The sequence below is a fragment of the Blennius ocellaris genome (assembly GCF_963422515.1).
Source record: "Blennius ocellaris genome assembly, chromosome: 13".
Lineage (NCBI taxonomy): Eukaryota > Metazoa > Chordata > Actinopteri > Blenniiformes > Blenniidae > Blennius > Blennius ocellaris.
In genome coordinates, this window is record NC_137662.1 from 9,183,734 (window position 1) to 9,203,055 (window position 19,322).

The window sequence follows — 19,322 nt, forward strand, 5'->3', positions numbered from 1 at the left end:
TTGCTCAACTTCATCAGTTCAAATTAAAATTATTCAGACTTTAAGTACCTTGAGTATATACATGTATAAATCATCAACCAAGTTAGAGCAGACAGATTATATTGAGTGGAACAAGTTCTCATGTTCCACAGGGCAGTCACTAATACAATAAGCCATTACCAACGTTACCAAATCCACGAGTTACATATCTGTGGAATGGAAACATTACATAAAGCGGTCACGTATTCAGTTGTATAAATTGATTATGCATACATTTTGTAGGTTTGTTCATCAACATGCTGTAACTGTAAACAAGGTCAACATGTTTGTACACTTTAAATGTACTTTCTTACAATGAAAACAACCTGTGAAGCGCATTTTTCTCTCATGTAGAATGTTTCTATCTTTCTCGCACAAGAGGAACAGGAAAAGAGACCAAAAAATAGAAAAATAATGCAACAATAAATTTATGACATTTTATTCACAAATGGGCAGTGCCGCTGAAAACATAAATCTACAAAAACATAACTGTTGGAGTGCACACACCATCATGTAAATAACAGGAAGTTCCATATTTCAACATACAGACATAAAAACATTTTATTCACAAAATTGGCAGAGATAAGGCACATTCTTAAGACGAGGCTGCCTCCAGCAAATTAGAATCGTCATGCAGTTTGTTTCACAAATCATGTAAATGAAGTACTTTGGGTTACCTTCGGAATTTGTGTAACTAAAGCAGCCAGACGCAGCTGAGAACATCGACGTCCACCCTCGGTGACTTGCACGTTCAAAAGTGCGAGCCGAAATTAAACGACTGTTCCGCTTCAGAGTCCGATTTGTTCATCGTTTAACAGTTTCATGTTTACAAAAGTGACAGTTCGTCTACATCAGCACAGATATGAGTTTACATAGTCACTTCTTTCAAAGAAATGCATATGCAATGTATGAAAAAAAAACAAACACACAATCCCGCCATAATATAATACAAACTACAGTATATTACAGTGACTATATAGCATCAGGTGTCATAAAACCAGCCGACACTGCAGTCAGTGGTGTTAAAAATAAACAAAAAACAAAAAGGCAAGGACGGCCCAGCTCACAGTCACCATCTGTGGCGTGCATTGCACTTTACCCATGCAGTCAGTAAAAAAAACCCAAGTGAGCTCTTAAAAGTTTTTACACTGGGGAGGACACACCGATTTCATTTTAAGCTGGAAGCTCTTTGTCGAACATGGGAGATAAAACTGATTTATATATTACCGGTAGCTTCATTGATCAAATGTTCAGAGCTTCTGATACAGATGAAAAGAACAAATAGAAAAAAAAATCCCACTTCTATCAAATGCAGATTTTTTTTTTTTTTGTCGTTTTTTTTTTTTAAGCAGTTAAAACTCCTTTTTACACATACTGTGTCCACGCCATTAACATTTATGGAGCCATTGACGCAAAAGGAATCTTTACAACAAAGGTACACATTTCTGAAAACAATTGTGCCCAGTATGTTATTCATACCTCAAACCGACTGTAAACCTTCCTCTCCTTCCTCATACTCTGAATTCTCTCGAGCAGCTTCTCGCGCTCCGGAGCCGGCTTGTCCTGCCCTTTGTTAAGTGACCTGATGCCTCTTTCCTTCTGTATCTTGGCAAGTTTGTCAGCTTCGTCCTCTTTCTCGTCGTCGGTGACGGGCGACTCTTTAGCGGCCTCACTCCTGGTTTGGCTGTTGGCTGAAATCTGCTCCAGGAGCAGCTTGGTGTCGTCTCGGAGATTGCTGCTCGAGAGGACGTTGGCCGTTGACGAGTGGTAGCGAGACTGGGCTGATTTAGGCTGCTTGGCCGTCACATCAGCCGGCTCAGGGCAGATGATTTGCTTTACTTGGTCACTTGTTTTCTCACTACTGACAGATTCCCGACTACTATCTTCTTGGATCCTATTTGTGTTCTTAGTATCATTTGATTTTTGTTCATCGGTATCCAGCCTTGTTTTTCCATTTTCAGACACGACAGTTGGTTTTGAGGTGTGGCTTTCGGAAGCCTCCGATTCAGGTGTGCTGCACGGAGGATTAACCTTTATTGCTTCCGTAAAGGTCAGCTCAGTTGGGCTAGAGGGAGACTTTCCCGACGGGGGTTGTGGAGCTTCGGTTGAATCTGCTGGAGTCTCACTAGCATGGCGCACTGTGTCGGAGTTACTCTGCAATGCAGACTTGTTGGTTTCTGTTGTTTTGTCCTCAGGAGACAAATCTGAGTCAGTTGCCGTTGCACTGAGGTCAGATGGAGGGGTTGCTTGATTTGGTGCATCGAGAGAGGATTCAGTTGTTTCGGCCTGAGAAACCTTCACAGCTATGTCAGTTTGGACAGATGATACGGCTTCTGATGTCAAATTGTCAGTTGGCGTAACTTCTGCACTGGATACAAGAGTTGAAGTTCCTTTGAAGTCAGGTTTAGAAGTTGGGCTTTGCACTGGAAGAGAACTAGAGTCATGGCTAAGACCAGGAGACACGTCATCAGCCTTAATGTTTGAACCACGAGCCTCAGAATCATCTGCAACAGGATTTGGAAAGGAAGAAATCTCTGACTCAGAAGTATCTTTGCCTGAATGAGAAACAATTTCTTCTGATACAGAAATACTTTTTGTTTGAGACACACTGCCTCCTGATGGACACTCGGGACTCTCTCCAGTTGAAACAGAATCACCTTCTTCAGGCACAGAGTCACCATTATTTGATTCAGAAACATCTTTGCCAGATTTCAAATCTCCCTTTTCTGGTCCAGAAACCTTTTTATGCATATCAGAATCAAGTTTTTCTATTCCAGGAATGACTTCTGATTCGCAGACCTCATCCTTTGTATTATTTATGTCTCTTTGTGATTCTTTTGGTGAGGGTGCAGTGCTAGAAACCTCTTCAGGGTCTGGTCTTGTGGTGGACTGTGATGAAGATCTGTTGGGTTCTGAAGCAGGACCTGTAACCTGCACATTGGAATCTAAGGTTTCGGATTTTTGAGAGGTTTGCACAGCTGACTGAGCTGATTCTTGTGGTAAGGAGCTTGCAGACGCCGATGTTGTTTTTGTAGAAACAGTGGAGAGGTACATGCTGTAGGCAGGAGTTGAACTGGAAACTTTGGGGGTAATATTAGAAGATCCAGTTTCCTCTGGACTGGACACTGTGCAACATGTTTTATCAGAGGAAGATATTTCCACTGATGGGTTGGAAGAACTGACTTGTGATACAGTGTCTGGTTTATGTAGCAGAGAAGAGCTTACATTGGTGTCTGACTGAACTGAGTCTGGAGGACTGGAATCCAACACAGAGGATTCAATCGCCACTGGTGAACTAGATTCGACTGAATGACACTCCTTTGAGGTAGAATCAATGCTCAAGTTTTCACTTTTATCTGTACCTTGTGGAAGAGTAGTAACATTAGGGGGAGTCGAACCTGCTGCTGCAGGAGGAAGATCAGGTTTACTCTCTTTGCCTGTTGGGTTGGACAAGTTTGGTTGTTCGAGCGATTGAGAATTTTCCTTGTCTGGAAGAACTTCCGCTGAACTGCTGCTCTCCAGTTCAGTGATCTTTGAATCAGATGAAACCTTGGTTTGTTCTGCTTTAGCGCTTGAGGTGGCATTTGAAGTTTTTTTAACACAGTTATCCCGGTTCACCATCTGTTCAGTGGCATCTGAAGATGGACAATCCGATTTGTGTGCTTCTGCAGACACCAGTTTCACAGCACTCTCTGCACTGGCACATTTATCTAACGAACCTTCAGATGCCGAAGCCGTGTTTTCTGAGGGTTCTTCTGGAACAGGCTTGTCTTTATCGAGTGTAGAAACCACTTCCCTTGGACTCTCTGCACTTTTTTCTGTGTGTTTTTTCTGTGTGTTTTCTGTGGACTCATTTGCTTCTAGATCCTCTTTTTTGATATCAGCTGAAGGTTTCTCAGAGGACTTTCCTTTACTCTTTTCTGCTTCTGCAGCTTTGGCAGCTTTGCGTTTTGCAGCCAACTCTTTGAAAAACATGAGCCTGTTATCAGGATCACTCATATCTACAAATGGAGGCTGCAGTGCTGCTTCATCGCTTTTGGTTTGCTCTACATCGGGTTGTTTTATTGACTCTTGTGCTTTTGGGTTTTCTGAAAGCTCCTTGGAATCGTCTTCCTCGGGCAATTCTTTTTCACCTGTTTTACTGTCTCCATCACCAGGTTTTGAGGTTTCTGTGGACGACTGGTCAAACGTCGCAGATTTCATGAAACGACTCCATTCAATAGGTTCTCTCGCAGAATACCTTCTTTGTCCCAAAAGCTGGGAAAGAATGGGCAACTTGGTCTGTTCAGGTTCAGGTTTGTCACTTTCCTCATCTTGCTCATCTGATTTAGAAGTATTCTGTTGATCCAGAGAGCTGAAAATCAAAGAGGATCTTAACCTGGAACTTCTTGGTTGTGCAGCATTATATTTCCGACGAAAAGAATCCTCTCTTCGCAAAGCAGACACTTTTGGCTCCTTTTGCTCTGCCTCCTCCATTTTTTCTCCCTCTGTTGTGACCGATGAGTCTGGAGGTGTTGGCGTTGTCCTGGCGTCAGTCACTGCAGCAGGCTCCTCAGCCACTTGCTTTGGCGTCTCCTTTGTTATTGCTTTGATATAACTTGGCATTTGACTCGCTCTTGGTACAGCGGGGACTTTGAACTCTCGGACGTTAGGAATTTTCGGAAGTGACAAGTCAACTCTTGACGCCGGTTGCTGCATTGGATTTGAAGGCTCTTCGAAGGGATCTGATGCTTGGGGTGGGGCCATTGGAAGACCTTCTTCTCCAGGATTATCGTATGCACTGAGGTATGAGCTAATTCTCCAGTTTCTCAAACCGCGTTTCACTGCAGGATCTTTGCGGTCAGAGGTGAGGTCTTGTAAGAAACGTTGTTGTTCAGAGGGATTTGAAGGGGTAGGAGAGGTTTGACAGGCGTATGGATGGCCTAAACTCCGTCTTCTGGGATGAGGTGAACCAAAAGGCATATCTGCTGCAAGTAGTTTGTCCGAGTCCTGATCCAAGTCTGCAGGTTCGGTGGATGCTAAATAGTTAAGAACAGGGTCAAAGCCGTCAGGTGATACAATATCTTGGGGTAGACCAGGTTGAGGGTATACATCTGTTGAGAGATAATCTTGGTTCCAGAACTTGTCATAAGCACTGTAATCTGCTTCCTGCCCGGGTCCTGGATGAGGCTGCTGCCCCTTGGCAAAACGCCTTGCAGGACCCTCAGAATCCGGCATTCCCTGCTGCTGTAAGAATTGTCTATTGTATCTACCGTAAACACCTTCAGCATAAGAGGGACGTTTCAAAGCAGGATTCTCCATCATGGGAGTCCTGGAGGAACCCTGATCGAAGGGCGGATCCATCCGCAACTGCTGGGAAGGAAATCTATTGTATAAATCCGCTGGTCCATGCAGCTGCTCCTGCTTTTTAAGAGGCATCATCCTCCAATCTGGTTCATCGTAAGAATGTCTGATCCACTCATCTGGGGGACCTGTGTCCAGAAATTTCTTCGGCTCTCTGTAGAGTGACATTCTCTCACTTGGGTACTGCCTCTTTTGTGGATGGCCTAAGCTTTCCATTGGACCAGGAAAGTTTTCAACAATCAGAGGCTGAGACTGAGCATACAGGATCCTAAACTCCTCGTCAAAAGTCGTCACCAGCTGCCCAAGGAATAGATGTGCCAGACACCGGTGGAGCTTCTCATAAGACCACATGAAGCTGCACAAACACAGGATGAGTCAAATAAACAACAAAATCCACACAAAAATCTCAATACAGTAAGAGAACTTGATTATGAAGTTTGACACCTCAACATATTCACACATTTTCTCATCTAATGAGATGTTAAAGTACAACTTCCAGCACAAATGAGAATTTTCTCACCTGTAGTTTCCACTCAGAACTGCCCTGCAGTCAGTCAACAGGAAACGATCCATCATCTGACCTTTAAAGGATTTTCCTGAGCGGCACTGATACGTGATGCCAGGCACTGTTCTCACGCGTAAAAACTGCAAAACACACACAAAAAACCCAGGCACCAGGACATTAAGTATAAAGTCAAAGTAGCAGTTCTACCAACTGTTTTTAACTCTTATCGACTCTAGGTGGCAGCATTGCATGAGCATAGAAAGTTTGGAGGTAAAGTCTTAGAAAATGGCTCCATCCCAGTTCATAAAATCTCAATTGGTGCCATTTGTGGTACCATTAAGAGAGTAATCCACATTAATATGATGGAAATGGAAATGTTACAGATTCCTTAAAATATTTAAATTTCATTTTTGGTAGTAAAATATATGAAGTCACAGATTAAATAAAATGAATGAAATTAGTTCAGATCAGCTGTGGCTCAACGAGTAAAGCGGGAAGTCTTCTAATCCTAAAATTGGTGATTCGATCTCCCATCTCTCCATGTCTATGTGTAGAATTATCCATGAGTAACCGCAAGGCTTTCCCTGGATAGCAGCTGTCACCATTGATGTGTGTGAATGTGGCAAAGAGTGTAAAGCACCCTGAGACTGCTGAAGCTGTGAGGTCCATTCATTAAGTTACTATGTCTGTATGATAAAGTCAAATACACCAGCAGCTTCAATTTACATTAAAGTTTACAGCTCTAAACAGCATTTTTTTCTATGAACCACTCAGAAAATTAGAATGCAGCAGTTCCTGTGACAAAACAGTAAAGCAAGACACTTGTACTCACTTGGAGGCTCTGTAGATTCACTCTGCAGTTGGACACCATGTCCACAAAGTGATGTGCGTTCTGCTCGTCCAGAATGATGTACACGGCAACATTTCGCATGGCGGCATTGAGAACATCCGCAAACATGTCCACATCAGTAAACATGTCCATTGCTATTGCAATGACCTGAGGAGACGAAAGCCACAAACAAGACCAATGTGAAAACAAAACTGATGCAGGAGTCGGGAGTCGAAAGAAAGAAAGGAGGTTTGTCAGGTGTGTGACGAATGTGAGGCTCACCTGCTGAGCATTCTTTATAAGTCGCCGGGCCTGATCTTTAATGCTTGGCATGTCTGGCTCAGGAGGGTTTACCAAGGTTGTGACCTCTGTGGGCCCCAGGAAGTGATGCATCTGAGGCCAGCCGAGGTCCAAACCCGGGGCGTCCAAGTCGGAGTGAAGCGGCCAGTAGGTGTCAGAGGAGCCATCTTCCCCGACTTCCAGAACATTCTGCTCGGGGTGGCTGCTCTGGTGAGGGACGTGAATTGAGCTCTGAATGTGCTGGATTTCAGGCGTGCACAGAAAGTCCACCACATCTGCTTTTTGGAGGAACTGATAGTATCCCTCCAAGTCCTCCTCCACCAGTGCGTCGATAGCCAGGCGGTACTCTTCCCGATAGTGGGGAGGGAGATAGTTGGGGTGATTGGGGTTATCCCCCACAGACGAACACTGAGAGCGACGCGCCATTCTGTTGTCTGCGGAGAGGACGGGGACAAGACCAGACATTTAAATGGATTAGTAATTTTCACTCATCCCACAACAGCATCATTTACATCAGGTGCAACCAGCCCTCAAGCACCTGGTTGCTCGTAGCTCAAAAATCACTCATCAGAACAAAGTACACTGTGTGAAACTTTAATTATTCTGAAAGTTTGGAACAAGGAGGGTTTTGCAACACCGATGAAGTAACGCTCCGCTTCAAAAAGTATTTCTCCTGATCCCTGACTCACATAGCGGCAACTGATCATGCATGGCATGGTGAAATGACGGGTTGAGAACAGAAACGGCCAAAACTTCTCAAATATTTACATAAGCTGCTTTTACTTTATCTGATAGTACTTTGCCTGAAAACAAGACTTAAGAAGAAGTCATAACTCTGGGGCTTTGACTGTAAACTTTTCCTACAAATCCAACCCCTAGGTGCTCTCTTATAGTATGTGAATCTGTTAACCTGGTGCAGTAGTTTGTTTTATAGAGAGTGAATGGGTTTGGGTGTGATTGCAGGTCGTCTTTCTCTGTTGCCCCCTGGGATCTGCTGCTATGCTTTCTCTTCTCCAACAAGTTCCCTCTGGAATCAATAAAGTACTTCTATTCTATTATATCCTGCTCCATGACTTGTCAATTCAGGATCATTCGAATGAGACAATGAATGAATATATGATCACATCATGAAGTTTGTTAACAGAATGTTGTAGTTTAGGATTGGAAGGAGAGTTTGTGTCCTGTTGATAGTTTTCCCCGACATTTGTTACTGGGATAGATGTATAGAAATATCACCAGGACACACCCAACTCTGCAACTGGTGTTACATTAATCCTCATCATTGGATCTATAACAGAATCAGTGTTGAGAGAAAAGAAAGACAAATGAATGAGGGAAGAGTGAATGTAACCACAAGATAGATGGTTTTGGGTGCGGCTCCTCCCTCCGGCCCAAAAAAAAAAAAAAAGAAAAACCCGAAAAAAAGTCTCTGTTTGCACGTTTGTGTCATTCGAAGCTGCATGTAGCTCAAATGAGACATTTGAACAAAGACAGCAGGCGTTTGTAAAGACGGAGGAGTGGAAAAAACAGCAGGTAAATAAATGGCCGTTGGCTCTTCTTCCGCACAGCCTCGAAGTTCAAGTCAACTTTTTTTTTTCTTCTTCTTATCCGTCGCTCAGGAAATGAGGTGAGCCATATGTTCCACAAACTAACTCAAACTCTTCGGTAGTAAAAGTCAAGAGCACAGGTGGACCTACCTCGTTGATAGGATCTGCTTTCCGTCAGCTGCACTCCACGTCAGTCATGTTTTTTTTGCTGTTGCAGTTTTATTTATTTGTTTTTTTTTACTCCATGTTTGTCTTCTCCGTCCTCGTCTTGTCTCTCGGTCCGGGCGGCTGCTGGTCGAAATGTTTGCTGTCGCGTTCCTCCGTCGCCCAGATAAACCAGTTTTTGTGTCATGCTGGAGGCATGCTGACGACAGTCTGAACCTCGGAGCCGCGAGGGGAAGAGTGAGGACGGCGAGCACCGCTCGGCTGGCCCCGCCTCACCGGAGCTCCAGACACTGGAGTGTCCTCCTCTTCTTCCTCCCTCCTCTTCTTTCTCCCTCCCCCTCTTCCTCTTCATTCCCCCTGTTCCTCTTTCCTCTCCTCCTTCTCTTCTTCCTTATTCTCCTCTTTCTCCTCGTCCACTGACTCTGGACTCTGTTTTTAATTAACATATTTATAAACAACACCATTGATCATGCCAGTGGTATCCAAATAATATTATGAAATAACGATTACAGTAAAGATAAACAAACAAATAAACTCCTCTGGACTCTGCCCCCCTCTTATCTCACTGCCGACAGTCACTGCTCCTACTGATGTCATTAAAGAGAGATCATGAAACACTTGGGAGCTCCATAAAACACATCGCCCTTTAATTCACTTTGAAACATTGCTCTTTTTGTTGTTGTTGTTGGGGGGGGGGGCAGAACAGCGGAACATATCATCATTGCACAGGTTACAGTGGATGACTCAAAAATCTAATTATACACAGTGCTTTTAGATTCATAATAATCCTTAAATATTTGAATTATATATGAAATGTCTTGTGGGGGTGGGGGTGGGGTTGAGCTGGAACACGGGGTGAAGTTGGAACTTGATAAGTATTATTTGCCCTGTTGGTGCAATAAATGAAAGATGTGAACTAACCAAACCTTATTGTTCGCTTATTACCCATAGCCAGTGAGAATTTGGGAACACCTACACGCATGAAAAGAGGGTTTTTCACAATCACATCACAGTCACCTCAGAACACTTAACATATTCATAAAGTAGAGAAAGTGGCCGACACACCACCTCGCAGCAACATGCAGACGTCAGTAACTGAGCAAAGGGAAAAAACCCTTTCAAACAGGAAGAAGCCTCATGTGAGCCAAAAGTTAGAGGTGGCAACCATGTGCCTCTACTCTCGGCACGACAAATGTATTTATGTAGTACCAGTCAGACACAAGGCAATTCACAGCACATTACACTGAAATGAAAGAAATACATTGGCGCACGGCAATTAGCAAACTTAGTCTGAAGGGATTAGGATTATGAAAAACATTCAAACAAAGTGATTAAGAACAGCATAAAAGATGAGAATAAATAAAGTAAAAATCTTCATGAAGACAAAGGGAATAGAATAAGTAAAATCTATTGTATAATGGAAAGCAGGTAGTTTTTATGCCTGATTTAAAAGAAGTGAGAGTAGCAGGAAGTTTGTTCCACGTGTGACGAGTCTAGGAACTAAACGATGCTTCACCTTGTTTCTTCTGACTCTGAGAACTAAGTAAACGTCTTCCTGAGAACCTCGAGGGTCTAGATGTTTCATATTGTTTGAGTAAATCTGAGATCCATTGAGGCCCGAGACCTTTGAAAGCTTTATAGACGAGAAGCAGAATTGGAAGTGGGTCGTTTGACACTCAGGCAGCGAGTGCACAGGCTCTAGTAGTGTTAGTAAAGGTCGGGTGACCACATTTTCAAAATCAATCAATAAATGAAACATGATATCATCTTTAACAAACAAGCAAAGAAAACAAAACCCGAGATTTTTGATAGATTTAAAGTATGCCTCCACTGGGTGGGAGTAAATTTCAGTTATATAACAACCAAGCACACAGAGAGATCTAAGACTCTGGAGTCACATGCGGCTCTTCAGTGGCTCTCTGAGGGGTTCAGAAAATAATTTCTCTATTCTCACATTTTCTAAGTCACAAAAAACAACAACGTTAGGATTGGTTCTGGATGGGTTTGAGACGTCTGAATGGGCTGTGAGACTAAGAGAAAAAAAACGTGTTTTGAATTTCACGAACGTGTTAGAAATCCAACGTTTGTCTGGCTGTGCGACTTAAACAAAGACCTAAACAAAGCTATGCAAAGGTTTCAAAGTTTTTTGGAAACTCTCGCACGATATCTGAGACGTACAGCGAATTTTGCATTGATAAATCTATGCATGTTCTCCCTGTGCCTACGTGGATATTCCTCCTGTACACTCCAGCTGCCTTTCCACAATCCAAACATTGTCGGTCTGAATGCGTGTGGGTGATTGTTTGTGTCAGTGTGTGAGGCCTGGGAAAGGTTGTGACCCTCCACATTGGAAACACACAGAGAGGGTGCAGAAAATGAATGGACCTTTCAGCGCCACACACCGATCAGACTGACCGACCTGAGAAACAACGAACAGGGTTTACATGACGGGAAGCAGTGGACAGAAGAAGACAGAGCAGAGAGTCACCGACATCCTGCGCCACGAACTGAACCTGAACTCAGAGCAGCGATACGTTTGACGCTCATTGACTCACAGTTGTGTGTGCTTTTTCTGCGCCCAGTGTGAAGAAACAATGTTTACTCTGAGTAGATGAGGGAGATAGTGCCTTAAAAATGCACTGTATTCTGTCTTTTACCGATGGATGTATGATTGCTAATCAACAAAACAGATTGTGTTTGATCTTTGAGCTCATTACGCCTCATGTCATTAACCCTCCTTTGTGTCTTTGCATCTTTACTTAACTTCTCTGATCCTTCCAGTGAGCTTTTCCACTTTCCTGACTGCTAACCATGGAATAAGCAAACTATATATGCAGGCACCTACACTGCTTTTGTCTATGTTTTTGTGTTTGCATGGTATTAAGTTTCAGCCACAGGAGAACTGTATCGGATACTTTTTGCACAATTTCTGCTGACAGTTGGTTTTCCTGGCTTTTTTCTTCTAACTGTGCAAATTGTTTTCCATATAAAACTTGAAAGAAAAGAAATAAAATCAGTGTGACATGATTATGGACACATAGCGTGACTATCGTGCACTATTTTACTTGCATGAACACACACACACACACACACACACACACCCAAAATTAACTTTTGGGTCCGTCCACGACTGTTTAATCCCACCGTGTTCATGAACACAAACGCACCAATTTGGATCTAATAGTGGGTAAAATAGTGGCGCCTCTTTAAGAAATTAAACTTTATTGTGACAATGTGTGTGCTTATAGAGACAATTTCACTCCAAATATGACAAGAGTCATAATGAAGTGAGGCAGCTCCGGGAAATATTATATCACAGAGTAAACAGTGATGTTTTATGGCTGTAATGTACAGTGATAAGATTATTGGGTATCACAAAGACTGCCCTGCCACTGACACAGGTGCAGTTATGCAAACAAAAGAATAAGACCACACAAGGATGTTGGGAGTAAACCTCGAAGCCAGCAGGAATACATATATGACTTCCCCTTCCAACGCTGGGCCAGCGTTCATTTCTTTTGTTTCCTTTCACGTTGCAATAATAATCTCTCTTGTATAATTTACAGTTAGGTAGAATGTTACCATGTCAGACTGGATGTTACTCATCTTTCCTTTGTGTTTTGGTGAGAGCGCTCATGAGGAACTGTGTAGCCACTCACCTTGGACTTCTAAGATAGCTCGTGTTTTGTTAAACCTTTAAGGGAGAGAGAGATACAGTGAGAACTCAAGAGGTTCCTTTAAGGGTTGCCTCCTTACTCCAAACCTAAAATAGCTAAGTCAGGAGGACAGAATCTGATGTAACTGAACGGGAGGAAGTGAGGCAACCGGCCCAAGTGAAGACTTGAAGACAATCCCTCATTGTTTCCTTTAGGCACCACCCAAGGCACACAGAGGAGTATTCAGAATATAAACATCCAAATCAATGCTCACACAGTTCACCGCTAGTTGTTGAGCCACATACCAGCGAGTATCATTCAGCACTGCACTATTTCACCCGGCGTAGCTCTCCTCAAGATACATTCTTTGACCTTCCTTCTGGTTTGGCGACCGACAGCCATGATTATGAAACTTGAGGTTGACTAAACATCCTCTCAGAAATGCAGCTCTGAATACAGGAATAACTTTAATCAATGAAATGATGTGATAACACAATGTTAACCCAAAGCAGTGATTGTGAACGTTTTATCTATTGTGGCAAAAGGAGAATAAAATAAACTGAAACCAAAAGCCTGTATAGTTAATCTGGGGTTTGTTTAAAGTCTTTTAAGTGATACGCTTCATACTTTGTGCCCGGTGGACTGTGGCAGATGTAAGGCCACATTTCTGAGATTTAACTTTACTGCACAGATTCATTCGGAGCCTTTTCTTTTCGGAGAGTAACATATGCCCTATAAAGGAAAAGGGCCAGAAGGAGGGAACGTTTACAACAACAGTGTGGATTGGAGAGGCACTGAGCTGCAGCACCTTTCAAGAATGACGTGTTGCCGCACAGATTCCTGAACAGTAAGTGCAGCTCTTCTGGGCTTTGTGATGACTATTAACAGTGGAAATACTATTTTATTACTTTAAGGCAAGGTCTGACTGTAGAGTACTTTAAAAGTGTGCCGAAGAGCTTAGATTTAATTGAAGAGGTGGGGCTGGACTGGTAATGGCAAGTGTGTTTGTTTTTTTTAATGACAGAAACTGCATGTCCAAACCTATCATGAGTTTGGTCACACTTCCAACAGGCAACCAAATATGGCCAAGCGAGCCATTTAGTCCACATTATACAATCCCAGCAAAAATATTGATTTACATTGTTGGATGTATGTTGATTACTTCCACTGACTTTGGTGATCTGCAGTATCCACACGCTTTACTCTGAAATTCTAACACAGCCATTTCAAAGTATTTGAATTTAAGTTACAGTCCGACATGAGAAAGTTCTACTTGAGTGTAAATACTGAAGTATTATCATCACGTATACTAACACAGCCTCAACAGACACATACTAGAAGTCATGGGATGATTTATGGGAAATGAACAAAAAAAATGTTGAAGATTCACACTCAGTTCATTGAATCTTTGATTTTTTATTTCTTTGTGTGCTATTGTATCATTACAACACCATTCAAACAGTCTTTATTGAAGTTTAAATCACTGTTTTTTTCTATTATCAATAAAGAAACTGAAACTGGTCATATACAGGAAGTATGATGACTCATATATTTAGATGAAATGTGGAGTGGAAAATAGAAAGCTCCAGACAGGAAATACTAAAGTGAAGTAAAAGTGTTCAAAGTGAAATGTATCCAAATGTCCCACGATTTGTTGTCTTTCATCAGGTTGTTTGGCGGATTCCCGTTGCATTTATGTTCATCCAGGAAAGTATGTGTTCATCTTTTGTTCATAGCTCAATTAGGGTTATGCTCGTGCTGATAAAGAGAGAATGACAGGGGGGGGGGGGGATTGTCAACGGAGGAGGAAAAAGGATGGGAGGACAAAGGGGACAGGAAGAGCAGCAGCTGTAAAGTCTATTTCCGCGGCTTTGCTTGGTGAAGACGGTCAGGAAGGCCTGGCAGGCCTCAGGAAGGTGAGATTACCTCGAGAGATTACGAAGGTTGAACCTAAAGGGGATGACGAATGAATGTCGTTGTAAATGGAAATAAAGTGGGATCACGCACATTTCCCCACAAATGAGTCAATTACCGAGTTTGATTGAGAAGTTTGAATTAGCGGTCAATACATGACGGAGCACACATATCATAAGAGGAAAGCCTGGCTTCTCTATATTTGTCACCTCGACGGGGCGTGAGAAATTCCTCAGGCGACTGTATTCGCACAACATTTTGTGTCTCCAAGTGATGGCGAGCTCCCCTCAGCTCTCCGTCACTGGAATCACTCGGCAGGAGGTTCGGAGGAGGCCGAGGGCGTCCGGCCGGACATCATCACCTCGCTGGTGAAGAAAAGGAGCGGACATAAACACGCAGGTGACACAGAGCCGCAGCGGCAGAAACAACAGGCTGTTGTCAGGGGGGAATGTGTCGACACACAGCAGCAGGAAGGTGTGGAATGGCTGCGGGCTGTGTGGCGGGGACAGTGGAGGACACGCTGTGTAGGAGATGCATTATTCAGCAGCAGGTTGTGCATCTGATTTGAATGTCAGTTTTGCTCGTTGGCAGTGTTACGCAAGAGCTCGGATGCTTTTTGTAGGGCATGTGGGTTTTTTTACTTCATTGTATACAAGTGACCATATCTGGTAATAGGCTGTGGTTTCTTTTAAAGGAAATAAGTTAATGACTTTTTAAAGACACCCGTTGAGGATTAGATGTCATTTGGATTTAAAGTTGAGGAAAATCTTGTCATTTTTGTCAGTTTAGCACTTTCCAAAACATTGCTGTATTTATTTACACTGAATTGTAATGTCACATAACTTAAACAAAAATAATAATAATAATAATGGCACACCTAAGAGGACCGAAGCGTCTAAGGTTGACTTTAATGTAAAACACAGGCAGCTACCATAAGGTATGCAGATTGCCCTGATCTCTGACTTCCTAATTTCAGTGAAGAGGTTGAAGAGGCATAAGATATATTACACACTCTTGCTTCATATTGAGAAGATCATAGGTTTGTTTTAAAGCCACGTCTTTTGTGTGGATATTACCGGTACATGTTCTCCCTGTGTATTTGTGAGTTTCCTCCAGTTTCCTTCCATGGTTTAATAACATATCTCACTCTGATGCTGCCAGTAGTTGTGACTGTGTGTGTGTGTGTGTGTGTGTGTGTGTGTGTGTGTGTGTGTGTGTGTGTGTGTGTGTGTGTGTGTGTGTGTGTGTGTGTGTGTGTGTGTGTGTGTGTGTGTGTGTGTGTGTGTGTGTGTGTGTGTGTGTGTGTGTGTGTGTGTGTGTGTGTGTGTGTGTGTGTGTGTGTGTGTTTCTCCACTGATGGACTGGGATCCTGTCCAGGGTGTATCTTGTGTTTGCCCAGTGTAAGCTGGGATCAGCTGCAGTGCCCGACAATGCTGAACTGGACAAAGCAGTACAGATAGATGAAGATAGATTATTACAATGATCGCAAACACTGGCAGACACATCAACTCTACAACGCCCCAAACCATTGCATTTGAAATTAGATTAAGTGGTAATTTTCCAGGTCTTCTCTGATGTAAAGAAACTGTCTTAGTGTGCGTTTCATGTACATTTCTGACAACCACAGATCAGGGAAAGCCTTGCAGCCTCTGGTGGATCTCTGGTACGACTTCAGGGTGATCCTGGGCAATGTTGAGAAACACTCATGATGACAGAAGTAAATGACAAAAACAAAAAAAACCCCAACAGCTGAAATGCCACAAAAAAGAATTTCTTTGTTTTGTCTTGGTGGTGACATATTAATTTCCTCTCTTCCAGCATTAAAGACGATCTATCATGACACAGAGGTATTCATCACATTCACATGATACTTCTGTGTCTGTATTTGTCTGTGGCACGCTGCCATAGAAGTGGCAGTAAATAGAAACAATTGATATCACTCAATGCCACCATGCTACAGTGAAGGCAACCATAATATACGGGACGACAGACAAAACCTGAAAGAAAGAAAAAAAACAGACTCAACCAGTTCTTAGTCCAGATAAGACTGAAGCGCGTTGATCAAAGAGTGAGTTCACACAGTCGGGATTGAGTGGAGCAGTTTTTCCATGATGTCATTGTCGGTGTCTGACTGTACAAGCAGGTGAAAAGGAAAGAAACAGAGTGCAGCGACTGTGCTTTAGGATTTGCACTGCTCACTTGTTCACCTCAACATCTTATTTTAGAGCCATTTCCACTTCCATTGTGTTGTATGCTATGGCACATCCTGCAGCTGAAATGCATGCAGGAATGTCCTGGGCTGTGTCAGGGACACACACACATACACACGCACACACACACACACACACACTGGCAGACGTCATTTCCCCTCCCGGTACATACATCTGTGATGCACAGACACAACAATGTTTGCCTGATGGGAGAGGTGGTGGAGAGGTTGCATGGTTTATAAGGGGAAAATGCGTGTGACTTCCCGCTGACATCAGGGCACATTTTGTTCATGAGCTGCAGGACTCTGCAGCAGAGAAAACCTACAGAGGGCCGGATGGACAAACCACCCGGCCACATACAGTATCTGTCATTTGCCATTGCTGAGCTGACTTCCATTCATACTTTCAGTGACCTTTCAGGTTGCTCTTTTGCATGCCTTGTTTGCCTCGGCCTGTGGTGAACTGGTTCGTTGAAAGCTGTGCTGGCAAACCCTCAATCAAAAGCAAAAGCAGCATAGCGAGCTGCTGAGCCACCGAGCTGGGCCAAGATACCTGCCTTATGCTTCTGGGTAAAACTTGTAAAACTTGGATTATCTTACACACGAACGGCCCGCCTCAGGCCAGGCCAAAGAATGTGAAACAATGTCCAATATAAAGAAGAATGTTGAGTCAAAAATATTCTGTTACTGCATGGGAAAGCGAGCCGGGTCTATTTCTCACCTTGACTGAAACATCAACAAAACCTTTGTGAAGTTCTCAAGTCATGTTTGGTTTGACGACTCGGGTTCTGTTGCCACGGTTCTTTCAGGCTTGCGACGCTTTTTGAAAAGCTGCATGGCTTCTTGGCTTTTTTTCCCCCCCGTTCATTTTCATTCTTACTTGCATATACAGTTCAATGTCAAATATGATGAGAAAGTACAGTAATTAAAGTACACATGTGCTTCAGGATGCAATCATCTTTCACCTGTTGTCATAGCATCCCACACACAATGAATTATGACTGCAGATTAATGCTTAATGCAAGGTGGGATTAACTCTTGCAAACTCTGCAGCACCTGCTCTCGTCAGTTTATTTGTTTTTGCCGGCAGGTGTTTGAGGGCTGTGTTCTGACTGCTATTAATATTTTCAGGTTGGACTGCATTGAGACGGCCTGCCCGATATTCAAACAGCGCCGCTCCCCGGACGGCCTGTACTCGGCGTGTCATTGTCCTGATGTCATCCTCCCTCAGGCCAAAACCTTGTAACCTAGCAACATACATTTGGTAAGTTCTGTAATTATGACACTTGTGGTGCACAAGAGAAAGAACATGTCTGGGAGGTTTTTATTTTGGTCTTGCAGATTGCAAAGTAACACAGTTCTACTGAGAGAAAATAACAAACCTTCCCTCAATGGACATGTGGCTGTGTGAGGAATGCAGATGCAGATGTGGGTTTTAGCCAAGAATGAGCACAGCTGGAGATTATAGTGACACCTTCTCAAGTCAATACTCGAAGAAAAGAAAAACAGCACAACCAACAGTTCTGTTCATGACACCATTTTGATCATATTGTGTCTTTGCTACATCCTCAGTGGGGCATTTATTCCCCCTGAAAATCCTGGGGTATGCGTTTAGATTTTCCAACATTGGAAAGCCAACAACGATACAATGAAAATCTTGTAAGTCTTGTTTGTAACTAATGTAAGATCATCTTTCCCTGAACAAGAAGTGTAGTAACTTTTTTTTTTCATGCCTGCCAAAATCTAATTAAAGAAGTTGTCAACCAAAATGTGAAAAGTCCCACATCCACCTTTTTGGCTGTTGTGTTTTGCACAAGTTAATATCAACCAATACAGAAAAGTATGGCATTAGCCCAACATTATACAAATATACATATTCTGTATGTTCATTTTTTGTGTTTTAAATGATTCAAGAACAAAAAATAAACACTCAATAGAAAGTCAAAGTTTAATGGGTTAAAATAGTTGCATTTTATGTACCTTTTAGTTGTTGCAGATAAAAAAAACCAAACAAACATGTAGTGCTGAACTGGTTCACAATTTCAAAGCAATTTTACATCTTAGTGTAAATTGAATGAATACCTGGTTGTATCAGTATATGTTTAGAAATTTGCTCAGGAAAATCTTTCCAAGACCATTTTGCTGGGAGCACTCATGGTCCAGAATCCAGAATGATCTTATTTGAATTTTGCAAATCTACAATTTGACAATGTCAGAAGAGACATCATTCCTGACTCAAGGATGGGAACCCCTGCCTGAGGGGAGATTCCTCTTGATCGCATTATGTTATATCCATTTGTTTATCCTAAAGTCATCATTCGCTTGGATTCATGGAAAACTCTAGAAAATATCTAATTCTTTGGCATACATGCACACACGTTGTGTTTTTATACTTCTGAGGGCATAATAGTGATTTCCTCTTGATTCTAAAGTCAGATGTTTCTTCAGATGTTTCTATTTTATTTGCCTCATTCAAATGCATACCTTCCTAAGCACCAACTTTAACCCTTCCTTAACCTTACTCCAGCCGTATCTTTGCACGCGCGCGCACACACACACACACACACACACACACACACACACACACACACACACACACACACACACACACACACACACACACACACACACACACACACACACACACACACACACACACACACACACACACACGTTGGGTTTTCTATTTCTCAAACGTCACCCTGAGCTTTTATCCCTCCAAGCGGCGCTGTGCTGCAATGTTAAAAATAAATACCCACGAACAAGACTTTCAGCCAATGACGCTGAACTTCCGGCCGGATTTTGTCAAGCCCCGCCCCTCGCGTCTTCCCTCTTC

At 42.8% G+C, this 19,322-nt stretch overlaps 1 protein-coding gene across 1 annotated transcript; it reads right to left on the reverse strand.

The window, feature by feature from the left end:
- Positions 1–441: 441 nt before the first annotated feature.
- fam83ha (family with sequence similarity 83 member Ha) lies at positions 442–8,912 on the reverse strand. Its single transcript, XM_080508002.1, has 5 exons — positions 8,693–8,912; positions 6,978–7,429; positions 6,699–6,863; positions 5,882–6,006; positions 442–5,716 (listed from the first exon to the last, which is right to left on the reverse strand). The coding sequence occupies exons 2-5, from the start codon at positions 7,419–7,421 to the stop codon at positions 1,492–1,494; spliced, it is 4,959 nt and encodes a 1,652-aa protein (XP_080364128.1). The 5' UTR covers positions 7,422–7,429; positions 8,693–8,912; the 3' UTR covers positions 442–1,491.
- Between the last annotated feature and the right edge of the window lie 10,410 nt (positions 8,913–19,322).